A 19334-nucleotide genomic window follows, 5' to 3' on the forward strand; every position below is an offset into this window, starting at 1 on the left:
AAGGATTCATTAAGCTTGTTAAGTTATATTAATATCATATTATTAGATTATTATTATCATTCATACGTGTGTAAGAAGTGAGTTAATGTTAGTTCGTTTAAATACCAGTTTAATCTAATAGATCACATTTTATAAGCTGATCACATGTTTTTATATAAAGTCTGAACCAGTAACTGTCAGTTCAATGTAGAACAAGTGTTAAATACTATAAAATGGATGATTAACTTCAGTACTTTAGTAAATGTGTTTAATCACTTTTCACCACTGATGTTTTTATATAAAATCGTTAAACTGGATCTGCTTCATTTATTTACCACTTTTAAAAACAAGTTTAAACTCTTTTATTCTCTTCTAATGTTGAGTTTATTGCTTTTATTGATTTCATAGGTTCTATTTTTAGATTTGTACCCCGAGGCTCAACAAATAAAATCTTAATTTGATGTTTTATTTGAAAGATTATAGCTGTTAAATATATATGTTTTTAATATTTGTCTTTAAAACTCTTTGAAGCTGCTCTATTTGCCTTCAGGGAGGATTCATCTGCACAGACTTGAACGTGAGATACATAAAAGATCATAAAATATAGAATAACAATGTTAAACGTTTGCTAAAACCTCGTATAAAATTGAACGTGTGACAACATAACATAAACCCTGGATCACATCCAGCCATAATCAGCTGATCTTAATGTGCCTACAGGTGTTTTTATGTTATAGTATCACTGAAGTTTCCTTTAATAAAGTGATTTACAGTCACTTTGTAAGAAAATAATCTGGATTTTTATGCTTTAAAGTGTCTTTAAAAAGACTTTTCTCAAAGTAGAGTAAAGAAATGACACCAGAATTGCTTCCCACATAATTTCACCTCAAGAATTTAAAGATAATCGTTGTTCATGTTGATTTTGATGACTAATATTAATCACTGTAGTGTTTTAACTACTTATAAACCTCCAGAAATACATCTACATATGTAAACAGGCCGGCCCGGTCTGAGTCGACGTCTGGACAACATTTGTTAGTAAAAACTCTAAAACCAAATCAGCTCCTCGCAGCACGAGACATCCAGCAGCAGCAGCCGCTGATGATGAAGGCAGCCTGAGGTGACCTTTGACCTCCAGCTGGTGATTATCATACAGCAAAACAACAGGAAGTGTAAAAACAGGTCAGGTCTGCGTTTCTCCTCACATGACCCGTTTCTTTTATTGAAGTCACATGAGTTTGATTCGACTCATCCTGACATGATGAATTAATAACACATGCTGCTCTGTTGAAATCTACATTCTTAAAGATTCCAGAGATACTAAATGTGTCAGGCTGAATTTGGGGGGGAAATGTGCATAAAATGAGACCGCAGGACGAAACGTGTTTTCTTTAACTTTTAATCTACTCGGAGGAGATTTAAAGGGACAATCAGGGAAGTTTACGTCGCTGCGGTGCATCTGTGGTTCTGAGCTGAAGGAGATCAGTCAATGAGCTCAGCTGGTTGATCAGCAGCGGATAAAGTGATGAAATTGCGCCATCTTTGTTCCAAATACTGGAACTGCATCTTAAATATCTTCTCTTTAAACAATCTTTTATTTTTGACAATATTTAATCACAGAAAACATTTTGTTTTCTGGATGTTTAGATTATCAGACGACGATTATGATGAAATGTTCCTGACCAGCAGAGGAAGAAGTATTCAGATACTTTACTGCAGTAAAAGTACCAATACAGCAATGTAAAAATACCCTATTACAAGTAAAAGTCCTGCATGAAACATCCTACTACAGTAAAAGTACATAAGTATTATGAGCTTGATGTAGTTAAAGTATTGCAGTAAAAGTACATAAGTATTATGAGCTTGATGTAGTTAAAGTATTGCAGTAAAAGTAGTGGTTTGGTCCCTCTGACTGATATATTATTATATATGACATCATTAGATTATATACATTATTTCCCCGTTTAAGTTTTTCACATTTTGTATGTCGTATGTTGCACAGATTCAGTAAAATTCATGTTATATAAATAAAATTGACGTGACTTGTTATAATAAGTCTTCTGTATAACAGGGTGTGTAGCTGAAGCTAATTTCCTTTTACAAAATTTATCAAAAGTTTTTATGACAGTTATCAATATAATAAAGAATAAATAAATGAATTATTGAATAAATAAATTGTTTTTATTCAGAACTTTATGAACGTCAACACATTTATAAACTATATATTGAACATACAGTAAATTTAAGGTAACTTTTAAACTTCATTTAAATATAATGTATAAAAATATATAATATCAATTAAACATACAAACACAATAAGAATAATACTAAAAGTAAAATATAGAAAAAGAAATAGAAAGAGAAAAAAAAATCTGATATATGTGTAAGAACTGCAGATTCTGACAGAGAAAAAACAACAAAAACAAACAAACAAAAAATAAACTCAATTGGTCTAAAAAACAATGCACGTTTAAAGGAGGAATAATTTGGAAATTATACTTATGTATATAAAGTTTTCCTAAAATAAATAAATAAATAAACATAAATAAATAGAAGGAATTCCGTGACATCACTTCCTGTTAGCGTTATCAGCCGCGTCCTGAGAGGAGTGAAACGGTGAGAGGTATCACTCGGTGTCAGTTTCTCGGTTCCGTCAGTTTCCTCCAGTCTGTGACGATGACCGCCATTTTATCGAACATATCTATATCTGAAGTTTATATTTTATTTAAATTGTACAATTTAAAACGCTTTTTTAGTATCAGAAGGTTTAAAGTGTATTTTGTGGCAGTATTTAAGACCAACGGTCAACCCGTCGTCATGGTTACGACTACGCTTGCGCAGTTTCCGCCCCAGCGATGTTGTTTTTCAGCGCGCGGAGTGACGCCTCTGTCAGACACATACAATCTTCGACTGAGTGCGGGTCCAAGGTGGGGCAGAAAGAGTCTCCTGGTTAACTTGTCAAAGTTGAGTGTGTGTCGCTGTATGGCGAATTCCTGAGTGAACGACAGAAAAACACGTTAGCAGGTGAGTCTTCAGACCGTTTCTTTGTTGTTTAAGCTACTTTGAAGCTTTCTTTGCGCGGCTGCGACGCGTTTTAAAGTCGTTTTCGTTGGATTCCCCCTGAGGGAACGACGGTTATCTCTCACTAGCTAGTTATCTCGCGTGCCGACTGACGCTCCCCGCAGCCAATCGCAACCGCCGGAGGGGAGTTCGAACGCTGGCTTCAGCCAATCAGAGACGCCTCTCGGGGTGAAGGCGGGAACCGGGAAGAGCAGAAGTGTCTGTTTAGTGTTTTGTAGAAAGTGGTTTGGAGCTGTCAGCTGGTTCCTGTAGAGAGGAAGCTGAAGCTGTGTGTTGACACTATGAGTTATAGTTCCTCTTTAAGTGAAGCCAGACATATTGTTCATTTATTTATTATGTTTTTAAAGCTCTCTCTATTAATATTCACCTCGTTCTGGACTCGGCCTGACAGCTTAAACTACACATATTGTCACTTTTACCACAGTTTCACCCTCATGCTGGCGTCCTTGGAGGCTCAGCCCGCATTGAAGGCGAGCTCTAAAGGTCACTGACAAGTGGCTTTTTCCACCGACTTCCCAGCGGTGTATTTACAGTGGCACTTTATCAGAAGGCCCTTCATTTGGCCAGTCAAACATGCTGGTTAGCATGGAAGTCTGGGCTCCTGACACCAGTTTGTGCCTCTCTCATGCTGTACATCATCACACTGGAGTCACGGCATATGTTTTAAAAAGAAATAGAACATAATGAAACAGGTTTAAAAGTAGTTTGAGTATCTTTAAAGACTCTTCTAACCATCCCGATGAGAAATATTCCATCAACTGTGCCATTAAAACTTACTTTTAACCTGTTCTCCAAGTTCGGTGGAAACTGAAAACAACACATGTATGTAATCATTTCAGATAAGATAAGAGTCTTATTGATTATTAAACGCAAATAAGCTACCTCCCATATAGGCAGGGCACAGAATTAGCACCAGCCACCTGCCAAAAGTGGCCGGTAGATTAGCTTCAGTCACCAGCCAAAAAAACAACGGTAATCTGTTGAGTGGCTGATAACATTTGAACATCCGCTAACCATCAAAAGTTCATTTTGCACCCTGCATACAGGTAATTTAAAGTGCTGGACAGGTGGCCGACGAGCTGATGAGACAGGACGAATATGAAGAGTAAAACAATTTAATGTAGGGCTTCATCTAATGATTAATTTCATTAATGTTTAATCTAGACATCTGAGGACGTCACTGTGGTCTGTGGAGAAATGTAACAGGCTGATAAAAACAATAAAATAGAGAAATGACAGTAAAAGACAAACAAGAATACAACACAGCGCCTGTCAAATGAACAAGTCGAGCTCTATAAACAAATAGTTTGAGCTCTAATTAAAGTATTATTACAGTTATTATCTATACAGTTATAGAGTAACTGAAACCTGTTTTATTGTTCTGGAAGTGAATAACAGATGAATTTGTGATGTTTTCTGGACTGATGCAGACCAGAGTCATGGCCTCCAGCAAGAACAAAGGCCAGACCTCTCTGGCTCTCCACAAGGTGATCATGGTGGGCAGCGGTGGCGTGGGGAAGTCCGCCCTCACCCTGCAGTTCATGTACGACGAGGTGAGACTCCGACGCTACATTTCCCATGAGCGCTAGCTGTTTCCCCCGTGTCCCGTCACACACACAAACCTTTTCTCTGCTCTCAGTTCGTGGAGGATTACGAGCCCACCAAGGCCGACAGCTACAGGAAGAAGGTGGTGCTGGACGGTGAGGACGTGCAGATTGACATCCTGGACACGGCGGGTCAGGAGGACTACGCCGCCATCAGAGACAACTACTTCCGCAGCGGCGAAGGCTTCCTGCTGGTCTTCTCCATCACAGAGCACGAGTCCTTCACGGCCACCGCGGAGCTCAGGTCTGTTTCTGGTTTTCATCTCTCAGCAGACTGTAAGAGTTTGTTTATTTCTCCTGTTTCACTCTCAAAAAGTTCAGATCTGTCTTTTTAAAAATCATTTTCACTCGTGTTTGAGTGGTTTTTGCACAGTTAAAGTCACCTCAGCTCTTCAGCGAGGAGGCGAGAGAGAGATTTCCCGCTCGTTTTATTCTCTCAGAATAGTAAACAATCCCAACTTATGTTTTTTTCCTGCCGTCTCGTCAGGGAGCAGATCCTGCGGGTGAAGGAGGAGGAGGCGATCCCTCTGCTGCTGGTGGGGAACAAGTCAGACCTGGAGGAGCGGCGGCAGGTTTCTGCCGAGGAGGCGGCGGCGAGGGTGAGCGAGTGGGGGGTTCAGTACGTCGAGACGTCGGCCAAGACGAGAGCCAACGTGGACAAGGTACGCAAACACGACGACGCGCTGGATTCATTCAGGGTTGCAAGTTTTCAGCTGTCAAAAACTAACATAGAGAGCAGCTACAGGTAGTCAGTGAGTTGCCTAGCAACCTACTGATGGAGACATAATCATCCTGGAAGTAGAGCTGCAACAATTAGTTGATCGACAGATAATTAATCAGCAAGAAAGAAGCCAAATATTTACTTGTTGCAGCTTCTCAGATGTGAAGATTTGAAGCTTTTATGTGTCGTTTATGACAGTAAACTGAAATCTTTGGATTTTTGATTGTTGATCTCAAAATGATTGATCGATTAATCAAGAAATGAATCTGCCAAAACCATCAGTCGCAGCTGTGTTTGTATTTTTGAGTCCAAGCTCAACAGGAAGTCCAGTTTCTCCTGTTTTCCTCTGTGAGCTCATGAAGAGTCAACAGCTGTTTAAACCTCAGTACTCGTCAGTAAACGGGTGTCGTTCTCCTGGAGACTGATGGAGCTCTCTGGTTCACGTCTCTCTCTCTCTCTCTCTCTCTCTCTCTCTCTCTCTCTCTCTCTCTCTTGTGTCTCTCAGGTTTTCTTCGACCTCATGCGGGAGGTCCGCAAGAAGAAAATGTCCGAGAGCAAAGACAAAAACGGACCGAGCGGCAAGAAGAAGAAAAAACCCTGCTGCATACTTTAACAACAAAACAAGTGCCAAAACCAAAAAAAAAACAAAAAAAAAAAACAACCACCAAAGTCTACAAACTCTACAAACACCAACATTCACTTCAACAGCTGAGAGTTCAGACTCTCCATCCTCAGCCTCAAGTGTCTTTGGGCATTTATTCAGTTATTTTATTCTGAAATGTGTTTTTTTTTTTTTTTTTCCTCCAAATGTACAAAATCCAAATTCTAAAATCATGTTGCCATATTCAGCACAAACAATTCACACAGCAGCCAGATTCAACCAGAGGAACCAGAATTAACTTTCTATATCCCAGAAAAAGTCCCTGTTCTCTGCTTCTTTCAGATGTTCCAGGAACTGTTGAGGCATTAAAACAAAGCTTCGTTCTCACAGGAAACAAGAGACAAAACGTTTCTTGTGATGTTCGTCTGAAAAGAAAGAGAAGAAGAAGAAGAAGAAAGGTCATGAGATCAATGCGACACTAAATGCAAAGAACAGCAGGATGTTATTGTTGTTTTTTTAGAGCAGTTGTTGATGTTTAGAGTTCTTCATCTGTGGTGGAAAGTGAAAGCAGGAATGTACAAAAGGAACAAAACTCACCACGACTAAAACGACTAAAACGTCTCTTTTGTGAAGCTGCGTTTTTTCACCAAAATCTGAAGAATCAAATTAGACGTTTAAAATGTTTTTACACGACGGAACAACAACAACAACAACAACAACAACAACAACAACAACAACAACAACAACAACAACAAGGTGATTCTGTTGTTGTTTGTATTTACTGTTGCATGACTCTTCCTCCTCTCTTTTCTCTTCTTCTGTGGTTTTTAAACGAGTCGAGACGCCGACAGCAAAGCTTTTTAAGTTTGTTTTTGACTTTAACAAACAACCAGAGAGTTCTTCTTCCTCGTTTTATGAATGATGTCAACAGTTCCTCAAACTTTGGAAAAGGTTATTTAGCACCTGGAAGCGTCTCAGAAGAAGTAAATGAAGTCACTGGTTCCTCTGGTTGATCCACTGGGAAAGTTCCTGCAGTGGAAAGTCTGTTAGATCCTCAATTATCTGGTTGGAAATATTTAAAAAAAAGGGCAAAAAGGGTTTAAAAGCTTTAATTCTAAAGAAACACTCGCTTATTATTGACAATCCCTAGTTTTACCAGACGCCTGTTTGTTGACCTTATAATTCAGCAGCTTTATTAGACTATAACAACATGTTAGTCGTCTCTATCTGGTCAGTCTCAGTGTTATTTTGTGCCTTAAACTGTCGTCTGAGACACTTTGAGCTCTCAGTTGACTCTGTGAAGCTGTTTGGAAACCAGGAAACGCTTTAAATAATCAGTTTTTGGGGGAGAAAGAATCCCCGTCTATGTTGTTGTTTTATATCAATCTATCCGAAGTATTTTCACACATTCCTTCATATATGATGATCACACTTCCAAACACTCCTGTGTAAGTATGAAAGCTTTATTCTTCACCTCCCTGACGAACACAAAGGGAAACCTATTTAATTCACTCATTACTCTCCTCGTTGTCTCTGTATTTATGACGTCTGTGTGTTTAACGGACGAACTCACATCTTTTAAATAATAAACGACAGATTGATCACTGCTGCTTCCTTTGTGCCGACTGACGGATCTGAATATGACTGTGAAAACATTTAATGTTTTATTTTGAAAAGCTGAATATTAAATTGATAATTAATGACTTTATTTGAGTTTAAAAGAAGCTTTTCAGTTTAATAAATTACTGTTTTTCCTTAAATTAGTTTGTTTTAGTATAAATATCTTTCATGGAAACTTAAAAGAAAATTCTGAGGAAATGAACCTTTAATTTAAGTGTTTGTTATTAGTATCAAATAATGTTTATATGACATAAACACAGATAACAGGATATTATTTGGTATTTAAGGTAAAAGTTCATTGCAAAAAACTTCTAATCAAGTCAATAATAATAATCCTAAAAAGTGTATTTTTTGTATTTTTAATTAATATGCAAGAACAACATGTGATTAGAGGATTATTCTCATATATTTGACACAACTAGAACCTGCAGGTTTAAAACATCCTGCAGTCCAGAGGTCAAAGGTCAAACACCTGAAGCAAACATCCAAATCCTAAAATAATTTATTTTCAAAATAAGTGAAAAGAATCTGCTGCTTCAGTCAGAATATTTCAGGAATTTCCTAAAATTGTTGTCTTATTTTGAAAAAACAAGGTCAAGTTGCTGCACAAAAACAAAGAAAATGAAACTTAATCTTAGAAAATATATTTAATGTTTTAATGTCAGTTTAATCCAGAAAACAAAATGACAGAAATGATTTATTGAAAAGGTGAAAGAAGGCAGAATAAATCACATCAGATTTATTTAATAAGACTCAGAGTCTAATAATGATTCTACATTTCTACATCTTGAACTGAAGTTATAAAAGAAGGAAACGCTGCAGATTGATTGTAATATATTGTTTGTCCACTAGATGACGCTCTGACATACTGTAAGTTTTAATGTCCATCATGCAGCGAAGCAGCTTTGAAACAAACAACAAAACAAACTGTTTAATGATTTTAATGCAGAAAAACAACAAAACAAAATTCATCTTTCAGTTTGAGATGATTTTATTTTGAAATGTATTTATAATTTAAATGAATTTAAACATCCAGTTGAGGTTTGATGTTTCACTGAACGCTGCAAAAATCTCTCTAACAAATAATTTTTGTCTGTTTTTGAGTCTTAAAGCTGTATTTTATTTTGAAACAAGCTCAAAAATAATGTTCCTGTTTGTCTCCAGTATAAATGACCTCGTTTAAAGTTCAATAATCTGCATTTTTCTTTCATTTCAAGATACAGACATTAATTACTGAAACAAGTTGATTTCTTTTGGAAACTGCACTACCAGATTTTAACACGTATTAAAAGAAAAATGAGGTTTTTATGACTCTTTTAGCGGTTTAACCTTTGACCTCCAGACGGCGGGAGGAAGTTTCCAACCAGCTGATCTCTGGGAGTTTTTCCTCCTTCACTTCCTGCTTTTCCTGAAGTGAAAGTTCAAGTAAAGTTTGTCAGTTGAACCATAAAAGATATAAAATAATACAGCATACATTTAAACGTGCCTATATGTGACCTCTGACCTCTGAGCTGCCTGTTTATGATCAATATATTGATCAGATACGAGACGCATGAAAGCGTCGGTGGATCTTCAGAAAACAATAAAACAACAGCAGCTTTGTTTGAGACGTCAGAGACAAATAAAACTTAATGTTTGTGGTTAAATCTGAAGATATTTCAGCATCAATAAGACTATAAACTTCATTAAAAGTCGACTTTATTGTTGGAAGTTTGAAGGTTTAAAATATCTTCAAAAGAAAACAAGTTCAAATACTAAAAGAAATATGACTTTAATCTCAGATAAAAGGACATGAAAGTGTCTTAAAATGATTTCCAGTGACTCATTGATATCATTAAATCTTCCTTAGTGTTGGTGTAGTTTTTTTTTTTAATCATTTTAATTATAACTTCTCATTGATGCAGATCTTTAAACTGTCCTCAGAGACACTTTAATGCTCTCAGTTTACTCTGAAACTTTAAAAAGATCCATCATTAATAAAATAAAACATGTTTGGAAAAATCCTCTCAGATTCTTTATAACCAATAAAATGAAGAATCTTATTTATTGGCCAAATATGTTTATAGGAGGAATCTGGAGACTCTCAATGTGTTTCCATACAACAAAGATGAACAACAAAGATGAATAAACGTCTATAAACAGATAAATACAACAGTAAATAATGTGTTTATACAGGTAGAAAGTTTGTGGATTCTCTCTGGTGAATCTAATTAAACTGAACCAATAAACAAAAACAAAATAAAACATGTTAATTTGAAAATATTACATCATTTTTATCTGAAAAGATCTGAAATAGAATCAATATTACGTGTTATTGACTGTGTGTTTTTGTCAATATGTAGTTAAAACCAACAACAGAATGATTGATTACTGTATAAAACTTCTTTTTTTAGGTAAATATTCTCTTCATGAATCAAAAGAAAATAAAAATGTCATTTTACGCATCAATATAACTATTTCCAAAATAAAAAGCACAAAAAGCTGAAACTCTTCTAGAAAACAATTTTAAAAAATGATCTTTCTCGCTACAACATGTTGTCCCTGACTGATCGTTTAACTGCTATTTATGTGTAAATATATATAAATAATCTATATATCACTTTAAACGCACAATATGTAATTTCAGCCGCTGGGCGTCTCAATCAAAACAATAACAACAGACGGAGTGTGATGACGGTGTGAAGTAGCAAGGGATCATGGGAGTTGTTGTCTTCGCCATTAAACAACCAGCTTCACCGGGATAGGATTACTCCAGTGTTCATCATTCGCAGAGGTCTCCTCCTCTCCAGAACAAACGGACCCGGAGATTACAGGTAAAAACACTGAATAAAACTGTTTCACCTAAAAAAAATCAGTGTTCTCCGACGATGTTCGACGACCACCGGACATCCGGTACGGGCTGTTAGCCGAGCTGCTGCTAACGTTAGCTCGGTTTATTTCTCTTATAACTTTATATCCAGACGTTCGGCAGAGGTTTCCTCCTCTCCAAAAACAAACGTACACGCAGATTAAAATCGTTAAAATACTAATTAAAGCTGTTTTACCTAAAAAAAATAAATAAATCAATATTTCTCCGACGATGTTTGGCGACCACCGGACTTCCTGGAAGGGCTGTTAGCCGAGCTGCTGCTAACGTTTGCCCAGTTTATTTCTCTGATAACTTAAGAACCAGACGTCCAATGACTAAAATCCTTCTTCCGGCTAAAAGATACAGTTAAAAACCCCCTAAATTTATCATGAAAATGTGGCTTAAAACTGAATAAAAGTCACTTTATAACAGTTTGTGTGGAACAACCACAACGCCGATGTATTATCTTGTATGTGTGTAAGTTACTCTTTGGTAGACGCCATTGTAGCGGACAAACACAGCGCCGCCGTATGCATCTTGCGCGTGTTTACTCTTTGGTAGAGGAGGTATGACGCCATCGACAGGCGACCAAATGAAACGGTCCGTTACTTTGATTAAATTACAGATTTCTCTGGGTTTGAAAGCTGTTGGAAACATTTGGGATAATGTAAGTACACAACTCAACAACATATATAACATCGGTCTAGTTGTTTTTAGACATTTTAATGTGGAATAATTACATATTATACCATTAAGATGGGATGCCAACATGTAATTTTTTACTTGTGAAACTTTATTATTTAGTTGATTATAAACCTGAGATGTTGTTTTGATCAATAATGGGAATAAAAACTCTTCTTTTCTGCTTCTTTCGTCCCTTCAACATCGTTTAGTTTTATTATTATCTGCAGAATCTGTGACATCTTTTAACTCTACCTTTATTTAATCGATGGTGATCACATGTCTGGTGTGTTTTCCTGCCTGTAGGAAGGTCGGAGGTCATCTCAGAAGGTTTGTGGTTGAAGGACAGACCTCCAGCTGAGCGTTACATGAAGACGAGGTTACAGACCGCAGCTTATCCTAATTGTGTGTGTCAGTATAGAGTGAGCTCAGGTCTTTAAGCTTCTTACCGTAATACACCTGCTCTGCTGAGACGACATCTCTCTGAGCTCAGAAACACTCCTTCACATTCCCTCTCCTCAAAACGTTAAACATGTTTCAGCTGGCGTTACTGCTGCTGCTGTGAGATCTAGTAGGTTTTTGTTTTGTTTTGTTCTTCCAGTTCATGTCAGGAAGCGTCAGAAGAGATGCTGAGTGGAGACCTGGTGGCTGTGTGGGAGGTGGCGCTGAGCGACGGCGTTTACAGGATTGAGTTCGCTCATGGCACCACCACCGGGAAACGTATAGTTTATGTCAACGGGCAGGTGAGACTCTGGTTTGTGTCTGTTTATGGGAGTTTAAGAGCTTTTTTTATGCTTGTTTCAGCTCGTTAACCCTAAAAATGAAGTTTACTTGGTGCCTCATGTCATAACTGGAGAGGATTTAACCAAAGAGGGATTTTTAGTTTAGTTTAAAGGATTATTAGCAGCCTGAAGATGTGAAAGTGTTAAATATTTCCAAAAAAATGTATTTTCTATGTATTTCGTGACCCCTCAGATTCCTCTTCAGACCCTTTGTGGTGCCTCGACCCTCAGGTTGGGAACTCAAACTACAGCAGAGTGTTTAAAAGGAAAAACTAACTTCCTGAATGTTAAAAATAAACATAAAAACGTCTGAATCCTTGATTACATGAAGCTGCAGTTCCTCAAACCACCACTAGATGCTCGGAGAGAAAGCCTGTATTGAATTGAATGGGAAAACCTCCAACTTCTGTCTAGAAAATCAAAGTAATTAAACCTTTTTTATTAAATATTAGAACTTAAATTTATAATTTGACGTCTTCTAAAGTGTATTTTTGTTGTTAGATTGAGACTTATTATTCTATTAAGGAAATAATATCAGATAAACAGTCTGATGATGTTTTATTGTCTTTAACAGAAGCGTCTACAGTGGAAATGATTTTAGTTGTTGACATTTAAACTGTGTAGTTTGTCTTGTTGTCAGTATAGATACTTTATATATGTAAATAAAAGTTTAGATAAAATCCTGCTGCAGATAATTTAGTCTAAACTGGAAAAAACTTGTAAAGAAAATTCTAAAAAGTCTAAAAAATCAATAACAAATCTCCATTTTTATTGATTTGTTTTACTGTTCAGTCATATTGTTTCACCATTTGTCATTTAAATACAGTAATAATAATAATAAACTTTATTTATATAGCACTTTTCTTAACAAAGTTACAAAGTCTGTTACAGAAAATAGAAACAGCAACTAAAAACAGACACAGAGATCATAAAAACATATTAAATGTTTCTATAGAAGAAGTTTTAAGAGGTTTAAAGATGTCTCCTGATGATCTGAGTCGTATCTTGTTCCAGTTTCTGTTGTAGTTTTCTGGTCTTAATCATAATAATCACATTTAAAGATGTTTCTAGTTTTACAGCAGACAGACTGCAGCTGCAACATGTTGGTGTTTTCCTGATGTTGAAAAGCATTTCAAGCTTTCTTTTCATATTTCTGCGCCCACAATAAATCTGTCCATGATAAAAAAGCTGGCGTGTCCTTAAAGGACGAGGTCATAATATTTATGAAATCTGTCTTACTGACCATTAAAATGTATTTCAAAGTTTATCTGAAGCTAATATGAAGCTTCAGCGTCCAAATGAGTCAAATCAAGTAGATATCTTTCAACATTACAGTCTTTTTAGTGCCAAAGTCCCTCTTTTTGTTACTATACTTCCACCTGCAGCTCAACAGGGAAACACTGTCCGAGGAAACACAAAGAGGGAATTTGATGCTAAAAAGACTGTAAATGTGTCAGATATCCACTTGATATGACTAACTCAGACTGCTGAAGCTGAATATGAGACTTTTAAATGCTTTTTTTTAGCACAAAACGAGGATCTTTTAACAGCCAGTGTGATTACAGCGAGGAAAACCTCTTTCACTGACTCCCAACGTGTTTCCTCAACAGGAAGTCGTTAGAAAAGACTGGCTGTTCAAGCTGGTCGGGAAGGAAAACTTCACCGTGGGAGCGGCGAACACTAAAGCCACCATAAACATCGAGGCCATCAGCGGCTTCGCCTACGAGTACACGCTGGAGGTCGACGGCAAGAGTCTGCAGAAGTTCATCGACAACAGAGCCAAGACCACCAAGACCTGGCTGCTCAAAGTGGACGGAGAGGACCGCAGAGTCGTGCTCGGTGAGCCGCCGGCGTTCGTTCCCCGCAAACTGTTCAGGTTTTTTTTTAATGTCGACAACATGAGGTTACGCAACAGCTCCGGTGTTTGAATGTAGGTGAAGACGTTGACCCAGTGACTAGAGAATAATCTGCTCAGGATCAGCTGGTATTTTAAGAAACAACCTGCAGCAGCCTGATAGATGAGTTCACACCAGCACATCCTCGTTATTTACTTAATTACATGATGATTAAACTTCATTCTGGTTGCAAGAGAGAAAAGTTATAAATCAACAGGTAACCAGTGAATGATAATATGAGAAATATCTTCTTTATGATGTAGAAAAATGAACCTTCATCACTGCTGTTTTCCAACAGAGAAGGACACCATGGATGTTTGGTGCAACGGGCAGAAAATGGAGACTATGGTAAGAATATTCAAATAAATAAATATAATTAGTTTGGATGTTTAAAAAAAACAACAGTTTTATTTGTGGAAGTAAAGATTCAAACCAACTTAAAATGATGATCTGCTCGAAATGAAATATCAAAATCTAACTGACGACAAAGAGAAGAAAGGAGCCGACATTTAGACTTAATATAACGTTTATAATATTAATGTTTGTGTTTTTTAACTGCTTTGACAAGAAGAACGTGTGTGAACGACAGACTAACAGCAGCAGAACTGATGACAAACATCATGAAAATAAAGATTCAGTTCATGATAAAGTGATTTAATAACACTCAGCTCGGCTGCTTTTGTTATTAGTGTCCTCAATGTTATTAACGTTGTTAAAAACGGTGTAAATGTAAGAAACGGGACGTTGACTTTTGTCTTTGGTTTCCAAAACAGAAACAACGTTGTTTAGAGACGTCAGGTTTAATAACTGGAGACACAAGTTTGATTGTTTTCAGATAGTATAAAAATCTCATCCCTGTTGATGATGAATAAAACTTAAAATGTGTCTTTTTTTTAGTCAAATTTTGGGATAATAAATCAAAAGTTTGTTTATTTTTTTTAGCACATTTCATAACCAGAACAATTCAAACAGTATCACAGCAACAACAAATACAAATAGTTAAATAAAAACACTAAAGTGATGTAATAAAATAACTATTAAAACATATCAATAATCTCTGCTTTTGATAAGTGTTTTATAAATAAACTTTATTATATTATTATAAATTATAATCAAATAAAAACATAAAACTGAATATAAAACTACGTAAACACACAAGGAACAAGGTTCTATCACATATAGTTCATGTATATATATATAAAATATGTATTTATGTAATTTATTACTTAATTAATGAGGACCAGACGGACAGTTTCCCTCCAAAAAAAGAGAAGAAGAAGTGACAGCTGAGAGTTTTGGATGTTTGTGTTTGTGACCTGATGTAAAGTTAAAGTATGACGTCGTCTACAGATACAAACTGGAAAATCCTTCAAAATCTTTGTTGTTGTTTTTTTTTTGGTTTTCTGCAGGGAGAGTTTGTAGACGACGGCACAGAGACGCACTTCATGGTGGGCGAACACGAGTGCTGCATCAAGGCGACAAACAGTGGGAAGAAGAAGAGCGGCATTGTGCACTATTTACTGCTGGACGGAGAGAAAATACCAGCTTCAACACAATAACACTGGATCAGACTGTTGAGCAATGCTGAACTTTCAAAGAGACTATGAATGAGGTATTTACATCACATGTACAAAATACCAGCCAATCAGAAGCAACGAGTTTGATCTTTATGACAAATATGTTCATGTAAATACAAGAAATAAACACTGAAGTTTGCAGCATTATCACTGTTGTATCTTCTTATGTTTGACTGGATGATTTTTATTCAAATGTTCATTAAATCTTTACTTTAAAGGAGCCAAAACATGTAGTAAATCTTGGCAGAAAATCAGAGATCAATAGAAGGAAACTTGTCATTTTTGCGCAGACGCGACGCAGTAAGTGTCTCCGTGAATGTGGCTGCGTCAAGTTCGCAGCATTTAACTATAAAAACACCAAAATAAAGGTAATTTGACCTTCAGAATAAGATAGTTTTTATAAATCAGCACAACTCTACAAATCTAAATACTCATATTAAATATGAACTGAAAGCTTATGAACTGTTTTGTGGACTTTAAGGGTTTCACTTTTTTAGATCAACTTCCTTTTTTAAAAAAACACATTCTGGTGATTGAAGCCGTTTCATATGAAACAAGAAGCTTCAACAAAAACAAAGAAGATTTTGTTTAAAACAGTTGATGTGACTCTTATTCAGTCACAATGTCAAGAAGAAATCTGCAGATATACAAAGAAAACAAGCGAAGAAGACAAACATAAAACTACAGTATATATATATGTGGAGCTGGTGGTCCGGCAGGGTGAGTATACGATCTACTGCTGAAACTAAAGCTTCGTATTTTACAGGTTGATTCTGATGTTTTTAGATTAACTATTTATTTGTAAATTAACTAATTTATGTCTGCCATAAATAAATACATGTATTTTATTCCTGGCAGTGTGGAGATGCTTTGAATCAGCTTCATGAAGGGAAATAAAATGTACAAAAATATATAATTGAGCAGTTTAACCCCTAATAGATTAATCTTAATGTAAGGTTTTCATGCTCTCTACTTTTTTTTTCCAGAACTTTCAACCACATCTTACAGTCTTCATCAGCAGATTTGGCATTTTTTAAATATGTAGACACCTGTAATATCAAACTTGTGTTTCCACTGTCAGAAATGAACATTGATGCTCACAGTTTAGCTGTAAATCAACAATAACAAAATATCAGAATCAGAATCAGTGTGTTTACACATACGAGGACTCAGACTCTGGTTTCTCATGGCTGAAGAAGGATAATTGAATATAAACATATCACTATTATGTACAAACAAATGAGTGAAACAATAGAAAACCTTCATACATGTGGAAACAACAAGTGGACGACAACATACGATGTCTGTAAACATGATGCAAATAGTGCTGAAATAAATATTGTAAAGGTAAAAAAGTGACTTTATATACAGTATATATGTATATATAATATATACAGCCTGTAATGAATGATATGTAAACATGTTATTGCACGTGTTGTATTTTGCATTAAAATAAATAAATATATATAATTGGTAGCCACAGTGGATGTTTTTATTGTTTACAAAAATTCACTTTCTTTTTGGTGTCTGGTTGAATGTTTCTGACAGTGATGAGGTTGTGTTGAGGGGGATTGAACTCACTACATCTGTATTTAAGCTTATTGATCTGTATATAGTAGCACTATTCATACAGTAGTTGTGACTCAAGATGCTGTAACAAGAAAAACATAAAAAAAAATAACAACATTAAGATAATATAACAGGAAACAATGAGACATTAAAGTGCAAGAAACATACACTGGTACAGTAGATGTTGGAGAGGAAGTTAATTGAATCAATCAATCAAACTTTATTGATACAGTACTTTTCATACATCAAAGTGCTTTATAAGTGATTGACACATGTAAAGGTAAATATGGGTTTAGAGATTAATTCACACCAACATAAGCAAAAAGCCAAAAAAAAGTTAATTGAATAAGACAATTAAAGATGAGTAGTTAAGATAATAAAAGATGCACAATAAACAGATTATAATAAAACAGTAAATTGTTAATAAAATGAATGATAATGATTATAATAAATAATTTATGTCCGTGCAGAGAAGTTGTTTTTTAATTAAATATTTTTTCTCAATTACATGTAAACACACACGTTTTATTGTGAAACGCTTAGCCGGAACTCGCGCTGTCGGTATGCGCAGCTTGACGCTCCGCGAGGAAACACATTGAAGGGTAATGAGGTTCCCGGCTGGGATACAGTGGCTCCGGTGTGCAGGGGATGGACCTCACGGCTCTGGCAGGGGGAACGGCGCTGTGTTCGGGACTTACCTGTGAAACACGTCTCGTTTACGACACCTGGAATAATCTGGGAGGCGCGCGAGCTCCGCTGGCTTCCCGCGGTTGAGGACGTAAATTTGTCTCCGCTGATCCCGGAGCGGAGACGGAACAACGGCCGGGAACAGGCGTCCTAACTGCCGCAATAACTGTTTATCAAGCCGCTTCACGGTCACCAGCTGCTGCTTTACTTTATATCTTTAAAACAGCCGCTTCACTCGCTTCTTCTCGGCTCTAATTCCGCTCTCGGTGGTTGTTTAAAGCGGACTTTAACGGCTGAAAATCGGTGAGTTTTCCCCCTTTTCTCCCCGGTTTGGAAGCTACAGCTAGTTAGCTTAGCCACCTAGCAACAAGGCCATTTTTTATCCTCCTCGTCTGTATTTAAGTTACTCTAAAAGCTCTTTTAAAGCCATATAAATCCATGAAACTGTGTTTTTAATCTCCTACAGGCTGGAAGGATATGGAGAAGCCGTGTCCAGGCTGCCGCACATCTGTCACCGCACCGGAATTGGGAGCTGGGACACTCCAGGGAACAGCTGCCTTCTCCGGCTACTAACAGCAGGCTGGCCGCCTCCGCTGCAACCAGCGCTGGATGAATATTTCCAGTGATGTAGAAGCGGATAAACTGTTTTTTTATGGCAAAAAAAAGACTCAACCTAACCAGTGATTTAAACTAATTGAACACCTGATAACACTTAACGTTGAACTGCTGTGTTATTGATCAGGATACAGAGGAGAAAAGCATGCATTGAGTCACATCTTTTTACCTTCCTCTTCCTCCACAAAACATCCCTAAAAATCACCTACAAAAGCAGCGCTGGATGAGTGTTTTCCAGTGATGTAGACGCGGATAAACTGTGTTTTTATGCCTAAAAAGAACCAACCGAACTAGTGATTTAAAACCTCTGAAAACCTGATGATAAATAACGTTGGACTGATGTGTTATTGATCAGGATACAGAGAAGAAAAGCATGAATTGAGTCCTCTCTCCCGTCCTGGTGGTCGCATCTTTCACTTTCCTCTTCCTCCACCAAACATCCTAAAACATCTGCAAAAAAACCCTCCAGCCAAGTGACTTCATTTCTGGGGGATCTTGCAGCGATGAACTACCAGCAGCACCTCGCCAACTCGGCCGCGATCCGATCCGAGATCCAGAGGTTTGAGTCCGTCCACCCGAACATCTACTCCATCTACGAGCTGCTGGAGCGGGTGGAGGAGCCGCTGCTGCAGAACCAGATCCGGGAGCATGTCATCGCTATAGAAGGTAAGACAGGACCGGGATGCTGCTGGGGGATCTAGTGGTTCTCAGTGATGAAACTGTTAATCCACATTAAAAAAAAACAGTGTTAGTGATACTGACAGTGAAGTTAAAGTGGTTTTAAGGCAGAAACACCGTCGATCACTGAGCAGCAGTTGTCCTCATTGATGCTGTTTATACTCTGTGTAAAGGTGTGGAGGTGTATATTGATTATCTGCTAATATATCACACTTATACTACTAATATTTGGCTGATTGTGAACTTTCTACAGTAGCTTCTGTCTTCCTGAATCTGACATTAGCAGCAAAATAAATCTAACATGCTGTTTTTGTCTAATAAAAACATATTAATAATCTTTTATAAAGGTTTACTGAAAAGCTGTTAGTGCAAAGATTAGTGAAACGTTCAGAAATC

The 19334-nt window shown here is 36.8% G+C and overlaps 3 protein-coding genes across 7 annotated transcripts in view; all 3 read left to right on the forward strand.

The window, feature by feature from the left end:
* The first annotated feature begins 2863 nt into the window (after window positions 1-2863).
* On the forward strand, window positions 2864-6046 carry LOC137176832 (ras-related protein Ral-B-like). The gene is made up of 5 exons (XM_067582791.1): window positions 2864-3003; window positions 4491-4613; window positions 4700-4908; window positions 5152-5326; window positions 5891-6046. Exons 2-5 carry the CDS (start codon window positions 4500-4502, stop codon window positions 5996-5998), a joined length of 606 nt encoding a protein of 201 aa, XP_067438892.1. The 5' UTR covers window positions 2864-3003; window positions 4491-4499; the 3' UTR covers window positions 5999-6046.
* A 1899-nt stretch (window positions 6047-7945) lies between these two features.
* On the forward strand, window positions 7946-15536 carry LOC137176833 (fas apoptotic inhibitory molecule 1-like). 5 transcript variants are annotated; one of them, XM_067582792.1, is made up of 6 exons: window positions 7946-10419; window positions 11442-11514; window positions 11737-11878; window positions 13528-13756; window positions 14111-14160; window positions 15222-15536. In XM_067582792.1, exons 2-6 carry the CDS (start codon window positions 11504-11506, stop codon window positions 15369-15371), a joined length of 582 nt encoding a protein of 193 aa, XP_067438893.1. In that variant the 5' UTR covers window positions 7946-10419; window positions 11442-11503; the 3' UTR covers window positions 15372-15536. The 5 variants fall into 5 exon arrangements, with proteins under 5 accessions (XP_067438893.1, XP_067438896.1, XP_067438895.1 ...); XM_067582795.1 differs by having other exon boundaries at window positions 7948-10419; window positions 11442-11546; XM_067582794.1 differs by having other exon boundaries at window positions 7949-10419; window positions 11442-11557.
* Window positions 15537-17540: 2004 nt separating this feature from the next.
* Window positions 17541-19334, forward strand: part of agap1 (ArfGAP with GTPase domain, ankyrin repeat and PH domain 1) — a 181765-nt gene continuing 179971 nt past the window's right edge. The window contains exons 1-2 of the mRNA XM_067583662.1: window positions 17541-17948; window positions 18112-18926. Of these exons, the coding sequence (XP_067439763.1) occupies window positions 18764-18926 (163 nt within the window). The 5' untranslated portion in view covers window positions 17541-17948; window positions 18112-18763. The remainder of the gene's footprint in view (window positions 17949-18111; window positions 18927-19334) is intronic.

This window comes from Thunnus thynnus, chromosome 24 (genome assembly GCF_963924715.1).
Source record: "Thunnus thynnus chromosome 24, fThuThy2.1, whole genome shotgun sequence".
NCBI classification, from domain to species: Eukaryota; Metazoa; Chordata; class Actinopteri; order Scombriformes; family Scombridae; genus Thunnus; species Thunnus thynnus.

Excerpts from the sequence above, each read along its gene's own strand:
- LOC137176832 (XM_067582791.1), top strand. The coding sequence starts at position 4,500 with ATGGCCTCCAGCAAGAACAAAGGCCAGACCTCTCTGGCTCTCCACAAG. Across the intron at positions 4,614-4,699 it reads TGCAGTTCATGTACGACGAG|TTCGTGGAGGATTACGAGCC; the intron begins GTGAGACTCCGA and ends CTCTGCTCTCAG. Across the intron at positions 4,909-5,151 it reads ACGGCCACCGCGGAGCTCAG|GGAGCAGATCCTGCGGGTGA; the intron begins GTCTGTTTCTGG and ends CCGTCTCGTCAG.
- LOC137176833 (XM_067582792.1), top strand. Across the intron at positions 11,879-13,527 it reads TAGTTTATGTCAACGGGCAG|GAAGTCGTTAGAAAAGACTG; the intron begins GTGAGACTCTGG and ends TTTCCTCAACAG. Across the intron at positions 13,757-14,110 it reads GGACCGCAGAGTCGTGCTCG|AGAAGGACACCATGGATGTT; the intron begins GTGAGCCGCCGG and ends GTTTTCCAACAG.